At 42.5% G+C, this 15,518-nt stretch overlaps 1 protein-coding gene across 1 annotated transcript in view; it reads left to right on the top strand.

Annotated features, from left to right (window-relative positions):
* DNMBP (dynamin binding protein) overlaps nucleotides 1-15,518 on the top strand; it is a 138,514-nt gene that overhangs the window by 61,468 nt on the left and 61,528 nt on the right. Inside the window, exon 4 of the mRNA XM_088452188.1 lies at nucleotides 8,624-10,606. Coding sequence (XP_088308314.1) covers nucleotides 8,624-10,606 — 1,983 coding nt within the window. The remainder of the gene's footprint in view (nucleotides 1-8,623; nucleotides 10,607-15,518) is intronic.

Raw genomic sequence — 15,518 nt, 5'->3', positions numbered from 1 at the left:
TGGAATCCTGTAGTCCCTGCAGGTACATGTTCGGACAATCACATAACTGCAGCATGGAAATGACAGCTCTCAGCATGTTAGAAAGGCTTGTTCACCCAATTATTATTATTTATTTTTTAAACAATGCTCATTGCGCTCTGCTATATTTCTGTAAAACTATCAGCCTCATGTCTCAGATATGGTATCGGCTTCGGTAAATAATCCTGATGATAGGAATGAATGTTCGCCAAATGTTTTTTTTCTATTTACTTGCACTCACAGATAAAAGTGGAAGTGACTTTTTTAAGTCTTTCTATTAAATCAGTCCAAACTATTTCTCTCATACTGCACCTTTCAATGCGTTCTATGGAGGCGGTGTGCACAGCGTGTAGCTACAGGACAAAGCCTGAAACATCTGGAGCCTGGACTGTAAGCTGCTGATTTCTATTCTACTGCACAATAACCCCTCTGGTCATGAGCTGGATGACACATGTGACCTGCAGGAAATTGCGTTATAGAACTTTTCTTATATACTTTGGTTATCCTAAGAATCCAAGTCAATTCTATTGGTAGACGGCTCACTGGGTGTCATATACAAAGGCCTTTATTATCCGTTCTTATTTCTTAAGCAAAGAAGATTGCAGTAGATGAATTAATTTGGAGCGCTAATGTTTATGGATATCTGGTACATGTGATTTCACATGGTAGAAGCTCCACATGTTATAGCATTCAGCCCTGTGGTATTCTTATAGCTTGTTGCTTACGATTGGCTGATGCATGCTCTTTGGATTAAAGAAGGAACAAAACACAGATATATTTTTGGCACTAACAATTACGTCTTGAAAGTGCTGTACTTTATTTTGCAGCGATTTTTTTTTTTTTTTTAAGAGATATATTAAACTCTTTGGGGGAATGCAATAGCCACAGATTTAGGAAAGTTAGCGGGGTTCCGACAATATCTGAACCGCTCTATGTAATATATTGGTTATAGCTCTAACTAAACTTAGCGGAGCCAGTGTATTTGCTATAATGACCAGTGGAACTGATCATTCTCATCGGGGCTCCTCACGGGGCAATTTGTGCATAATCTATGTGATTTTATTTTACCAAGTATGGATCGTGTATTCACCATGGACCCTTTGGATCATAGGAGAGCAGAAATTTGGATAAAGAGAGATGTGTCAGTATTTTGTTTTTTTTATTAAAATACTTTGTCATGGGGTGTGTTTTTTTTTTTTTTTCCTTTCATTCAAATGAGTTTTATTTACAGGTGGACTGCATATCTCAGCAGGCCCTGGATGTTCGGGCTCGCATCCCAAAAATTGGGCATAAGACTTGCTGGGACTTGTAGTCCTCTCCCAGGGTGCCATCAATATGGGGGTAGTTAATCTCGGGGTGGCTGCTGCATTTTTGTAGTGGCCCGAATCCTCCAATTATTATGGTCAAATGACCAAATAATTGGAAACATCATTTTTTTTTTCAATATTTTGTTTTACAAAACATCTGGAAACAATAATTGGCCTTCATAAGTTATTAATATCAAATCTTAACTCTTCACAGAGATGTTGTTTTTAATCTGTGAAAAATGTAACTGGAGACCAACATTTTATTTCGTGAGTTTGTGAGGTCCAATTCTTATAAACCAACACTAATCATGAACATTGCTTATCAGTGGTAAGATCTTGTATTTGGACAAAACAATATACTGAGGTAGGATAGAATAAGAAAGCAGCTAGAAGTTTTGGATTGTTTGAAGTTAGAAATTATTTAAAACACGTAATTTGGACCAATAATTTCAAATTTAGACCCATATTCAATTCGAAAACTTTTCGCATGCCAGACTTCGCCGTTATCGCTGGTTTTACCTGCAGAAATGTTTTGCGCGCGTCCCCGCTTTTCGCCGTATACAATTAGGAATCGGCAAAAACGACACCCTGCGAATTCGGACCTGGCGAAAAGTCCTGTCAGAAATGGGGAAAACAGCCTGAACCCCCCGAAAAGATGCTCTAACATAGGGGATCATTATAGAGGTGTTATAGTACCCCTAATAAAGCTATTCTGGGTACTTTCTTTTTTTCAAACTCTTACTATTAGCGTCTTTGCATAAGTGGTGAAGAATGGCATTAAGCAATATTTTTTTCAACAAAATAACTAGTCCCAGCAAATTTGGTACCTGAAATTGCGTGCTAGCATATTTAAAAGTTGCTAATGTGAAGTTTTAAAAAAAACTTTAAAAATCCACCTGCCGCAAGCACCTGCAACCTTAAAAAACACCTGGCGCCTACTTCGGGACCCCCCTGGAGTCTATTTTGCTAGTTTTTATGTTTGTCCCCCAATTTGTTTTCGTCCCCAAATTGAAAGTACTTTTTTGGGTTGTTCTTAAGTATTTTTAAAAAAATTTTTTTACACCGTTTAGCTTTGGGGGACTGTCCCAAGGGTGCAGGGGGGTTCCCGCAAGTTTGCACCCCAAAACCCCAGTTCTGCACTTTTTTCCGCCTGCTATTCATAGGCGAATCTTTTTTGCCGATTCCAATGCATTGATTTTCCGCACCAGCGAAAAGTCTCCACAATTGAATACGGGGATAAGTTTCCGCTGGCGAAATGACTTCATCGGCGAAACGTATTCGCACCTAATTGAATTCGGCCCAACTAAATACAGTAAGGATTACTAGACAATATTGTACGAATTGTATAAATGTTTTTTTGTCTTGGCTTAATGGTTTGGCACCCGAGCCTTGGATTACCCTGTGCAATGCCCAATGGGCCTGTTTCAGAGTTGTACGCTATTTCGCTATTTTGATATTCATGCAATTGAGCGATTATCGGTGGTCTGCGTATGCTTCACAGCCGCAATGCAAACAGCAGTGATTGAATGATGAATACGGTAGCAGTGAGGATTCATTCGGAAGTGATTGACCGGAAGCAAACGTTTTGTGGGAGGTAGCCATTTGGGGCGTGTTTCCGACTGTGTCTGTGATACAGTACACTGATAACACGCCTCTGGTGTCTCCGTTACGGCGCCCATACTGAGTGACCATTGACTCACTCAGGGAGTTGATCTTTGCAGCTGCTGCAGCAATAGCGTACAACCCTAAATCCGTCCCAATGTCCGCTAGGGTGATGTAAAGCACATAACGCATTTCTTCTGCTTCAGAGTCTAAAGGCTATCTACAGTGACCAATCATGCTTCCCAATATGGCAGTCTGACTGATGAATTTGGTTTTGCTGGATACCGCCGGGCAAGCGCTTCTTGTCGAAATTTGTGCTGCCAACTATCACGGTTGTAGGAAGGGGAATGGTGGCCTGTACCAATATTCCATGGTTTGGCCTGGGCTCCTTATTTCCAGTGGAGAAAACGTTCATGCTTCAGTATACATTCAAGAGAATTGTGAGCTTCCAACCTTGTAACAACAGTTTGGGGAAGGTCCTTCCCTGTGTCGGCATGACAATGCCCCATGCACAAGGCAAGATCCATTGGTGTGGAAGAACCTGTCTGGCCTGCACAGTGCCCCATCGCAATGAATGAGAACATGAGGGCGAGTCGGGTCTTACCGCCCAACACTAGTGCCCGACTTCTCTAATATTCTTGAGGCTGAATGGATGAGAATGCCCGCAGCTATGTTCCAAAATCCACTGGAAGGCCTTCCCAGAAGAGCTGAGGCTATACAGTATAGCAGCTTTGGGGGGCTGCTATAATTTTGGAATGAGATGGTCAACAAGCACATATGGGTGTTATGTTTGGGTGTCCATCTACTTTTGACCATGTAATCTATATATGGCATTCACCTATAGTGTGCATTATTTTTATGATTACGTAATTTATATACACATAGACACTATCAGTAGAGGGTGGTTGCACTACACGGTATCCCATAAATCTTTGTGACAGTCTCGTAGTAGTACAGAAAAACTCCTAAATCTCAACTCTAGCAGAAATAACACAGGTGTCTGTTATAGTGAAAGACCTTGAGAACCTATCTCCACAAAATCCAGACTCCTCGGTGTCTGGGAATCAGTCTGACCAAGGCCTCCCAGGGAAAGTTACAGAGCACTTATAGGGCACATCTGTGGAAAATGCTTAGGGCGGGATGTACTAAGCCGAAATATGCGATAAAACCCCTGAAATTGCCGTTATCATGGGTTTTACTATGTTTCCATATGTACTAAGCACCAGAATGCTTTAGATGGCGTTGCCCAATAGAAGCCTATGGGCTTCTTATAGGGAACGCCTCCAAAGAAGTATCCCTCCCAGCTCCCCCCACGGCGCGTGCATTTTTCTGCGCATGCGCAGAAGGACATCAGAGACTTCTGGGTCATAAACCCAGAAGTCCCTCTGTGGGAAAGGACAGCTGTCTTTTACGATTTTCTAGGTACATACCGGCGATTATATCGCCTGTATGTATCCAATAACACTGCACAACAATGAAAATATTTCCGATGTGAAAATAGTTACTGCTAATTGATTTCAGCATGCAAAGAATGAGTATGACATTTAAAACTCTCAGTTAGCTCTGAGTTCCGGGATATAGCCCATTTATGACGATGTAGGGGTATTCCTAGTGAAGTGGGCAGAATGGAGAGAATCTTACCAGCAATCTGCGTTCCGCGCAGAGGGGGCGGGGCCTAATGACCCAATTAAATGAATCAGTTATTTGTCCCTTCCCCTATTCAAATATATGCGGTTCACGGGATTACCCACACAAGAGAACTGTGGTGCACTGAGTGACAAGCATAGTGAGCGATTCCACCAAGACATTTCAGCAATGGAACAAAGATATCAGGGTAGGTGATCACTACTGTTGGACAGTGACAAGAGATGTCCCAGAAGAGGAGTACAAGCGACAAGCAAACAGAAAGCACCCCCATGTATAGGCCACTATATTACATAGTACTTTCGTATGCTGTATGTTTGTTTCGTTTTGTGTTCTTATTTGTGATTGATTGAATTAAAACAACTGTTATTTATTTTCTATCAAGAAAATATCAGATTATTTTAAAATAACTTTTCACTATGACTATATTACTAATGTACATACAGTATAGTGCAAGTAGTGTAGCTCAAAAAATAGAGCTAGTAAAAACATTCTGAAATCATTTTAGTTTTTCTTGACCTCAAATTAGTAATGTATGACTATTTTTACAAAGGAAACAAATTAAAAGTATTAATTTGTTGTACAGTGTAATAGGTGGTATGTACAGCATCGAGGAAGCGATGCTTAGTACATCCCGCCCTCAGTGTCTAAAATATAATTGTACTAAACCTTACTGTGTCTACGATAGACACATTAAGCTTTAGGCTACCAATGTAATTAAAGTAAACATCTACTGTTAAATCTTAATTTTCCTTATCATAATTAAATTGAGGAATAGGTTACTTTAAAAAAATAAAAAATAAAAAAGTGAGAAAAAGTTATAGGGATACTTACCAAGGATGTGTCAAAATTAAACTACAAAAAGACGCATCATTATTTGGTGCCTCAGACACTAGAGAACTATGGGGGAGATTTATAACATTTTGGAGAGAGATAAAGTGAAAGAGTTGCTCATAGCAACCAATTAGCTTTTGACAGACATTTTTCTAGCACAGTCTGTACAATGCCAGTAATGCTGGGTACACACTATATAATTTCTGCACCTGATGAACGATATATCGTTAAGTGTGTAGGCACAAATATATCTGTGAGCGATGCCTTGCAGATATACCGATCACATCTGCCAGTGTGTACGGGCAACCCAACGACCAACCCACACACTAGCCGCAGGAACTGCCGACACTGACAACACAATTGGGTGGGCAAATTGAAATACTCACCCAGTTGTGATGTTTGGCCAGAAATATTGAGCCCCTGATTGGAATGTGTGTGCTTATCATATCGGCCGCTGGGTATTGGGGGATGGGGGTACAGTCAGGCAGCCGCTGGGTCGGTCCAGTGTGTACACAGCATTGACTGCTCATTGATTGGTACTTTATCTCTCACCATAATTTGATAAATCGCCCCTGATGTCTCGATGTTGAGCAATGTAATTATTAATAAGAGCCAGTGGATTGATTGAGACTCCGCCAGAGAGTTTTATTCTTCAGGTTAGGGCCGGATTCAGGGTCTCTGGTATTTATCTTCCTTGGAGATTGTAATGTGGCCTCTTGTGGGCTTAGAGACAAAAACCAGGGGTAGTTGCAGTAGCAGAGCATTGGTACCACCCCTGGTATAGAATCTAGTAGCAGAGCATTATTACCACCGCTGGTATAGAATCTCTAGTAGCAGAGCATTGTTACCACCGCTGGTATAGAATCTCTAGTAGCAGAGCATTGTTACCACCGCTGGTATAGAATCTAGTAGCAGAGCATTATTACCACCGCTGGTATAGAATCTAGTAGCAGAGCATTGTTACCACCGCTGGTATAGAATCTAGTAGCAGAGCATTATTACCACCGCTGGTATAGAATCTAGTCAGGACAGTCTGGACCAGTACAATGGAGTAGTGGGTGACTGGCAGAGGTCAGGCATTGTAGACCTCGGGGTAGGAGTCATTTTAAGCTTGTGTATGTAAGGAAGGTCTACCTCAATCTTATGTTTTTAAAACTGTAGCTCATTACATTTTCCCTTGTGTATCTACTTCTTATGTGTTATTCTCTGATCTCTGACTACATTGTCATTATTCCAACACACAGACCAACGATTCCAGGTCTGTGTGTTGTTTCTTAAGAAATACTTGCTACCCACGTACATGACAGTATTTTCACAATTCACCATTTTTGGCTATAGATTTCATTCATATTGAATTCTGTAGTCTGTAAAATACTAAATCAGTACAACTTTAGAACTAAATTGAAACACAGATATCTTTTGTAGGCAGTTTCTATTCATATTAAGAAATTACATTCTAAACAGCCAGTCTCATTCTCCAGGAAGATTTGCCCTCGTGTCCTAGTTTTTGGTTACTAAATCTTCTACTCAGACCTCAGGCACATATATATAAAAAGACACTACTTAGGCACATACTAAGTGCCTCTCAGGTGGTTATTCCAGTGCACTGGAGATCAGTTTTTATACCCACTATGACTGAATGGTGTGCTCGCTTAGATCACTATATGCCTATGGACGACCTTATGTTGTCCTTATCAAACACTCACCAAGTTTTTTTTTAACTATATGGTACCCATGACTGACTTATATGGGTGAGGCTAATAGAGAATCTAGGCTGCTTCCCTACTGTGCATTGGTGTGACAGGCAGTTTTAGTTTGAGTCTTCTATCTCTCACTATTATACGGTAGTGTTATTTCTATTTTATTTTCCCAGGTAATGACCTTTTTCCCTTTTCTTTTCTTTTTCCTTTCCTTTTGTTTTTTTCCCTCCTTCTGTACATTACTTTTATTTTCTGTTTTGGTTTTGTGTACTCAAATAATACTAATTGTGATGACTCGTTTATGGTCCAGTGTATGTGTTATCTGTTTTACTCAATTGATATGCTGTACTAACTGTATTTTGTGTTTAGTATTCAAAAACAATATGCAAAAAAAAATGTACTAAAAACAAAAAAAGCTTTTGAATATTTGGATTCACAATCCCACCCATTTAAGTGATTTTTAGAATGCAGTAACTATATGGACGATTTTAACTTAATGACTCACTTTATCCCTTTACCAGCAGATGGCGCTCTTGACTGATTTTTGTTTCCTGTTCTATCCTCCATATGTTTTAACAGTCTTATTGTATTAATTTGTTTAACACTGAAGTGATGTGTACCCAGCCGATATGTCGACCCGAATGGCCGACATATCAGATCCTGGGTGTACACATCAGAACGAGATAATGAACGACGGAACAATCCCTCGTTCGTCCTTCATGACTTGCAACGGGACCGCATGTGTTATCATCTGGTTTGATGTGCAGCACGGCCAACCATACGATGTCGCATGTGGCCGCGGGAATGCGCATAGTGGGCATATACACTGAGCGATAGGGCCGATATGTTGTTCCGACGTCCGGAAACGACATATGGTGCCAACATCATCTCACTGTGGGGCCTATTCATCGAACGATAAATGATCCGGTAACCATGCAGAAACGCTAGTTTCCACATTTTTAAGTTACCGGCCCATTCACCATTAGGGGTCCTATCGGACCCCCCCGGTATTCAGCAAACTCCGAAAACTGAAAGTTTTCGGAGTTTGCTGCCGAGAACAAGCTCCATCTTCAGACGGCGCTTGTTCTTGGATCCCAGCTTCTTCCTATGGGTAGGCGTTCCGGGGATGCGAAGAGGGATCTGAGCTGATCCCTCCGCTGCCTCCGTACCAGCTCCCCGGCGGCTGTTGCCGGGACGACGACGACGACGGGGAGCAGGTAAGTAACGCAGCTACAGAAGTAGCTACGATACTTTCCACGGGGGCAACTGCTTTTCGGAGCAGTTGTCCCCTCACCGGAACAATGTTGAATTGCTCCGGTGTCACGTTTCCCCCGCTGCGAGTTCTAAACTTCATCATCGGAGGCCATACGGCCTTCGATGATGAACAGGCCCCTGTGTACCCAACTTTAATTTGTATTACACAATGTATTCATTCATATATAAAGGCTAATACAGGTGTTACATTCAACTTGATACTAATATATATTACATTTCCTGTTTTTTTTTTTTTTTTTCCAGGGGATCTTGTGGTGTTGGAGGGATCCCTGGCTTCCAGTTGGTTGCAAGGAAGGAATTGTTGGGGCTCAAGAGGGTTTTTCCCACTGTCGTGTGTCCAGGAATTCTTCCTCTCCTCCACGAGCCGTCAGCTCTGCCAAAGCTTGACGGTCGAACTCCCGAGTCATGCCATTGGACAGGTAAAGGCAATAATGGGACTTTCTGCCCAACTGGAAGAGGAGCTAGATTTTAGGGAAGGAGACATCATCACCATAACCGGAGTACCAGAACCTGGTTGGTTCGAGGGGGAACTGAATGGAAGAAGAGGAATTTTCCCGGAAGGTTTTGTGGAACTGTTGAACCCTATAAGAGTTGCTGACAGTGCCCATCTCTCTCATGACGCTGAGGACTTTAACCATGACGAGTCAACGGAAATAATTCCAACAAAGGACAATGATAAAATCATAGAGTTTGAAGATGAAGAGGGGACATTTGCAACTGCCCTGTACAAATTCCAGGCTATGGAGCAGAGAGAACTTGATTTTGATGTAGGAGACAGAATACGAATCATTGGAACATTGGAGGATGGGTGGCTGGAAGGTGAATTATATGGAAATAGGGGAATTTTTCCATACAGATTTGTAAAATTTGAGAAAAAAGAGAAAAATGATCCAGAGGAGCAATCTGTAGAACCAAAAAGTTTGGTTCCAAGCGCTCCAATCTCTTACCTTGACATGTCCCCTTCTCATGAACACAGTGGGACAGATCCCCATTATTGGGACGTGCACATAGACAATTCTTCGTCATCCACAACTTGTGAAACTCAGGAGAAATTCCAAAGTCAAGAACAAAATGTAATATGCAATAATGAAGTCACTCAGAGTGACTGTGATAAAATACATAGTTCTTCAACATCTCAGCTACCTCCTAGTCCACAAAATAAAACACACAGTCCACCTACACCACAAACATCCAGGCAAAGGCCTAAGGAACACAGTCTATTTACGACTGGGATTAAAGACCACAGAAGTAGAACCTATTTATCAAATGGGGCACAGGAGAAATGGTCCTTAAAGAAGACAATGTCTTTAATGACCACAGATGAAGTATCTTCTGCCCAGAATAGTTCTAATGAAAGGTCAAAAAACATAAATAACAGGAAAAACAGTGTTCCACTCCAAGACATAGTTCACTGGCTGGAGGACCAGAGGCAAAAATCAAAAACCTCTTCTAGTTCCAAGGCAAAACGCGATAATCCAACCTCTAGGACTAGCCCATGGACTACAGGACAACAGAGCCCAGCTAATGATGCATATAGAGGGAATACCGGACCTGATCTAATGGACTTGGACTCCAAGCTCACTGAGCAGCTTTCACAATTTGAAAAAAGTCTGTCCAATCCTGGGAAAAATGGTAACAACAAAGTTTCTCGCCATTTTTCAATTGTGGATTATAATTCTGAAACGGACATTATCCGGGGATCACCACAGATGCCAAAGATTCAAAAATCCCCTGAAAAAAGAAAAATACTAAGACCACCACCTCCACGTCCTCACAATCGTTCTAGCTCCTCTTCTTCTTTGACTCCAAAGAGCAACTTACAGAAAACTGAAAATACACCCCCAATTATTGCACTCCGACCATCAAGACCTGCTCCACTGCCTCCACCAAACAGTCAAAGAAACACACCATCACCAAACCCACCACAAAGACAGGACACCGCAACCGAGGAGAACTTCCTACTTTCTGACGTTCCAGATGTGACTGATACACCAGATGACTTTGAGCAGGTGGACAAGGAGGAAAACTCTCCATGTCCATTTTTACTCTTAAAGATAGAAGATGTTGAAAGGGAACTGGAGGTGTACAAAAATACCCGGGATGAGATTTGCTTAATGCTTGAGGATGAAGACCAGGATGAGATGACAAGAGCAGAAACTATAGAGAACTTAGAGTTCTGTGACTCAAACATTGAAAGCTTGGACTTGGAGCTCCAGCAACTCAGAGGTGAGATTTATTACATCTGTTTTTGTATAAACTCTGCCAAGTGTACAAAAGGTACACTTATCTTAGTAGGATGTTTCCACCAACATTTCTTTGTTATTTCCAAAATATTTTTAAATCAGACTTGAAAATTTATTACTTTGTCCACATTTGGCCAGATCTCGTCCAATTTGGCCACAGATGTGGTTCACGTGCTCTTGATATTTTTCACATTTAGGGCTGATTCAGGGTTTGGAGCAAAGCAAAATAATTTCCAGCAAAAAACAAATTTCCACCTTGGTAAAACTATTTTGCACTGCAGTGGGGGCAGATTTAAAATGTGCAAAGAGATTTAAGATGCCCATACACTGTGAAATATAGCAGCCGATCCGACGGATAGGTACGATTTCGCTGCTATATCGTACTGTATATGGGCATGATATCGGCCAGTGCGCGCACCCTTGGGGTCGTTCCTCACACCTCCAGAGTTTACTGCAGGTTCAGTCGATCTGGGGATGCAATTTGCGATCCCATGCAGCGCTATGCTTGGACCGGCATATCGGGCGGTCAGCCACGCGATCGCACCGTGTGGGGACCACCTGATATGTGAGCCATCAGATCCCCCGTCGCGTCGCAAGGTGCATATCGCACCGTGTATGGGCGGCTTTAGAGTTGGGAAGCCCGTGTTGTAGCTGATCTCTAAATTGCAGTGTAAAAACAAAAGCTGGCCAGTATTTTTATGCTACATGCAAAAGCAGACAGCATTTACAGATGTGTCCTCATAAACCTATGCCTTTTGTGCTGCCTGGCGCAATTTTGTGCTGCGTATTAGTTTCCTTAACATTGCTACTTTTTCCTCAATTTAGCATTTACGTTTGAATATAGCATAATAGATAATTATGATTACTTTTTTTGCCGCAAAGGATTTGGTATAAAGTCACAGATCAAGCATAATGATGCATGGCGCGGGTCAGACCTATCTTTTTACATGTTTAACCCATAGTTGCCGACTTTCTGGCTGCTCCTTCCGGGAGGGAGCAGCCAGGTCGGCAGGGCAGCGGGGGGGCGTGGCCGTAAAAGGGGGCGTGTCCAGATGGGTGCCTTACGTTTAGAGGCGTCATGGGGACGGAGTCACACGATCGCGTAAGTTTGGGCCCGCCCCCGCTACACAATGCCGATAATACAGGAATTGTGAAGCAGGGGGCGGGGCCAAAATGACGCGATTCAGTGCGAATCGCGTCACTGGCCGCCCTCGCAGCGGGGGTTAACAGTAAATTGTGGGGGGCAGGGGTCGGGGGGATCGGCGGCCGCCGGGTGGCTTGTCTGCCATTCCGGCGGGCCGGGAGCTGCACCCGCTTATCGGGAGGCTCCCGGCCAAATCGGGAGGGAAGGCAACCCTGGTTTAACCTGGATTATGCAACTTTTTCCTGAATTATGCATCTTAGTTCGCCTGTAGTGTAATAGGTACTTTTAGAGTGTGGTTCACTAAACGGGGCTATTTGGCACAATCTGAAGATCGGTGTATGTGGACGGGGAAGCAGTCGGTAAGCCAATGGACGAAATCCCGACCCCCGGCTTCCCGACTTTCTAATTCCGGCAAGGTACAAATGACAGGCGTCCAAATCCTGACGCCTGTCATTAGACCTACTCTGGGAACCCGACACCCGGCTTACCGATTGAAGGTAAGACGGGAGCGGACAGCCACGGGGGGTGGTGGGGGGGAGGGTCTAGGTTAGGGGCTCCCGGGGGGGACTTAGGGTTAGGCACCCTCCCGGGAGGTTAGAGTTAGGCTAGGGGAAGTGGGGGTTGGGGTTTGGCACCCCCCTCCGGGAGACTTGGGGTTAGGCTGTGTGGAAGGGATGGTTAGGTTTTGGCACTTAGAGGGGGGTTAGGCACTTGGGGGGGGAAGATTAGGCGCCCCTAAGGGAGGGTTAGGGGGTAAAAATAGGTTAGTTAGTACTTACCTTTTGTAGCTTCGGGATCTTCACCCCTGTCGGGCTTCCGCTGTCGGGATTAGAACCGCCGGCCGTGCTTATCCCCATGTGGACACCCCTTGCATAGTAATATGGTTTGTTCCAGATGCAAAGTCGCACCTTATTCTTTGCTCCCAAATCTGAATCAGCCCCTTTTATATTCTTAAGGTGGGTAAAAGATAAATATGCAGATGATGGTTGTTCATACACACTGTCCCGCTGCCCGGGGGTCGCATCGCGATACGTCGGCCAGTGTGTACCCAGCATTACATTGTTGAATAAATGGATATATTGAAGAGTTGTTACCACTGATTGCATTCACCTCCTGTACAATTAAAGTAAAGCCCTGTTGTCTTCAGAGGTCATTTAAAATAAAATCACCTGTCTGTGAGAGGCCCGCAGTTGGGAAATTCATTTCTAAACTGTAGCCTAACACTTCTCATCATCCCTAGAATAGATGGCTAAATTAATTGAACACGATATAGAACAATCTTGAAGGAAAACCTTTCGAGCCAGTAACCTACCAGTATATTTTTGGAGTATGGGAGGAAACCATGCAAGCACAGGGAGAATATACAAACTCCACACAGTTAGGGCCATATTTGGAATCGAATCCACGACCTCAGTGTTGTGAGGCAGTTATTCTAACCATTATACGGTCTCCATCTGATATTGATAAATAATTCTGGTTAATTTGTGACCAAATTGTGCTCAAATGACCAGATTAGATGACAAAATTGCTGCGCCTATGGGCGACATGAGTCTTGTCTACTGGCTGTTTGTAGTTTAGTTTTTTATGTCACCTTTGTGGATTCAGCGGTATTGAAGCATGAGATACGCCATTACTAGCATTAACTTCTTGACATATTATGAATCTATGGCAGCAGTACATATTTGTACATAGTTATAATGTTGTAGTCATAGTATTGTGCACATGTATAGATTGCATAGCTTGTAAACATTCTGGGTTAATGTTGGGAGTGTATTGACATAGTTGGTCCTGTAGGTGGCAGTGTGCAGAAAGTTAGGAATTATTTGCACCTTCAATGCGTAAAATGCTATTTAATAGGCTGGGGATCTATAGTGTAATTGTTCATTATAGCTGTTTGGTTGAACTGAATTCTTATTAGTTGTATATTTTTTTGTTTTCTACAATTTCAGGATAAACGCATGTACTATAGTTGTTTATTCTATTTATTAGTATTATTTCCCAAAAAGGAAACCTTGTATTTGCTGTATTTAATTATATGTATTATTGTTTTCCCTTTTTAAAACTTTCGAGAGCCACTGTTGCTTTAGCTGTTCATGAAGATGTTTAATGTGAAACCGCTTTATAAAAATAAAGTTAAATTTTTAAGGAGAAGAATCTGGACTGACCAATAAACATTAATCAACTCCCGCAGAGATCAATTGTCACGTTTTACACTAAATTGCTGTAGTTTGCTGTAAGTATCTCTGGCCAGAATGGAGCTCACACCCTAAGGGAGACTCCTAGTTACAGATCTGGCCTCAGTCCCTTTTTGCTGTTGCTACTGTACTTGACTCACTCCAGAATGTGACCTGGGCCCCTCCCTCACTTTGACCTCTCGGTCTCCACAGCTGGTGAAAGATTATAGTGTGGAGCTGCCATGTCCTCTCATAGAAACTGTGCCTCTGCGGGCAATGTTATTCTTTCCAGCCATTATAGGTGCATCTATTAAAACAAGGGAGCAGAACAACCTTGTAAGCACGCTCCGTAACATTTCAACTATGTAAGTGCATGATTATTCCAGCCCCCTCACCAACCACAGACAAAGGAAATGCAAAAAGCAGAATGCAGGTGAAGGAGATTTAGGGGTCTATGTACTATTAATCGCGGGCCAGCCGTGATTATTGTATGTCCATATCGCTGGGGATATTTTCTTTATTAATTAAAATATCCCTTCTATGCGCAATGGGGAACTCGCAGGGACAGCGGTTGTGGTAACCGCTGTTCCTGCAAGTTATGTCGCTGGCAATTTGTAAAAGTCTTTCACAGATGTGAACGACTTCTCCAGGGGAAGCTGACACTGCACATATGAGCACAGTGTCAGCTTCTGGGGACTGCGAGAGAGCGATCTCTCCTGCACCTGAAGCCACCATAGGGTTACATCTGAAGATGGTGTAAACTACCGGGGCTAAACTCCTTATTTGGTACATAGGGGTCAGATCGTAGTCCCCATTGATAATAATAGGGAATGCGATCTGCAGTGCTAATTAGCACTTTGCTGGCGATTTCTGTGAAACCTCCTGCATTGTGTTTTTAGTACATAACTACAATACATAAAATTATGCAGAAACTGCAGTTATTGCATAATTTCATGTAAAAAAACAGATTGATACATACTGTAGACTCCATAACATTTTATATTATTATTAATAGGGAGTGTGGTAAGTTGATATTTATTTATTCCACATTTAATAAGTTTATATATTGTCATCGGTTCCTTACAAGAGGCATCTTGTCTTGTAATGTTGTACCACCCGCTAGATGGAAAAACTGGTTGCTGTGTCTTTATCTGTTGGCTGAAAAAGACTGTGGACAGTGGGGGGAGAACTGTGGGGTCTTCTGGGATGGTAACACGTGATTGGGTGTGCCAACTGTGTTAGACTGGATTTCTAATGATGGGGGTGGTACAATCCCTTTAACTGTTGCTTGTCTGAGGTCAGGAGAAATTGTCATAGGCCGTAATGGCACAGTGTCTTTACAGGCAAGATTCTATAAATATTCCTGACTGTAACAAGCAGAAAGTTTGCAAACATCTGTTGGTCAAAGTCGTCCCTTGTTTCTGCAGGACAGAAAGTGCATTTAGCTATAGGTGGCATTTATCTTCCCTTTAATGTGCTTTTGCCATTTAACTATTCTAATGTAAATTACATTCATGGACTAACCGTTCTATGTGACAAACTAACTGGAGGTGAAGTAGATGCTAGGTCGACACTGA

The sequence above is a fragment of the Taudactylus pleione genome, unplaced genomic scaffold, assembly GCF_031769625.1.
Source record: "Taudactylus pleione unplaced genomic scaffold, aTauple2 ptg000034l, whole genome shotgun sequence".
Taxonomy (NCBI): Eukaryota; Metazoa; Chordata; class Amphibia; order Anura; family Myobatrachidae; genus Taudactylus; species Taudactylus pleione.
Note: the sequence above shows the minus strand (reverse complement) of the source record. Positions and strands in the feature narration are given on the sequence as shown.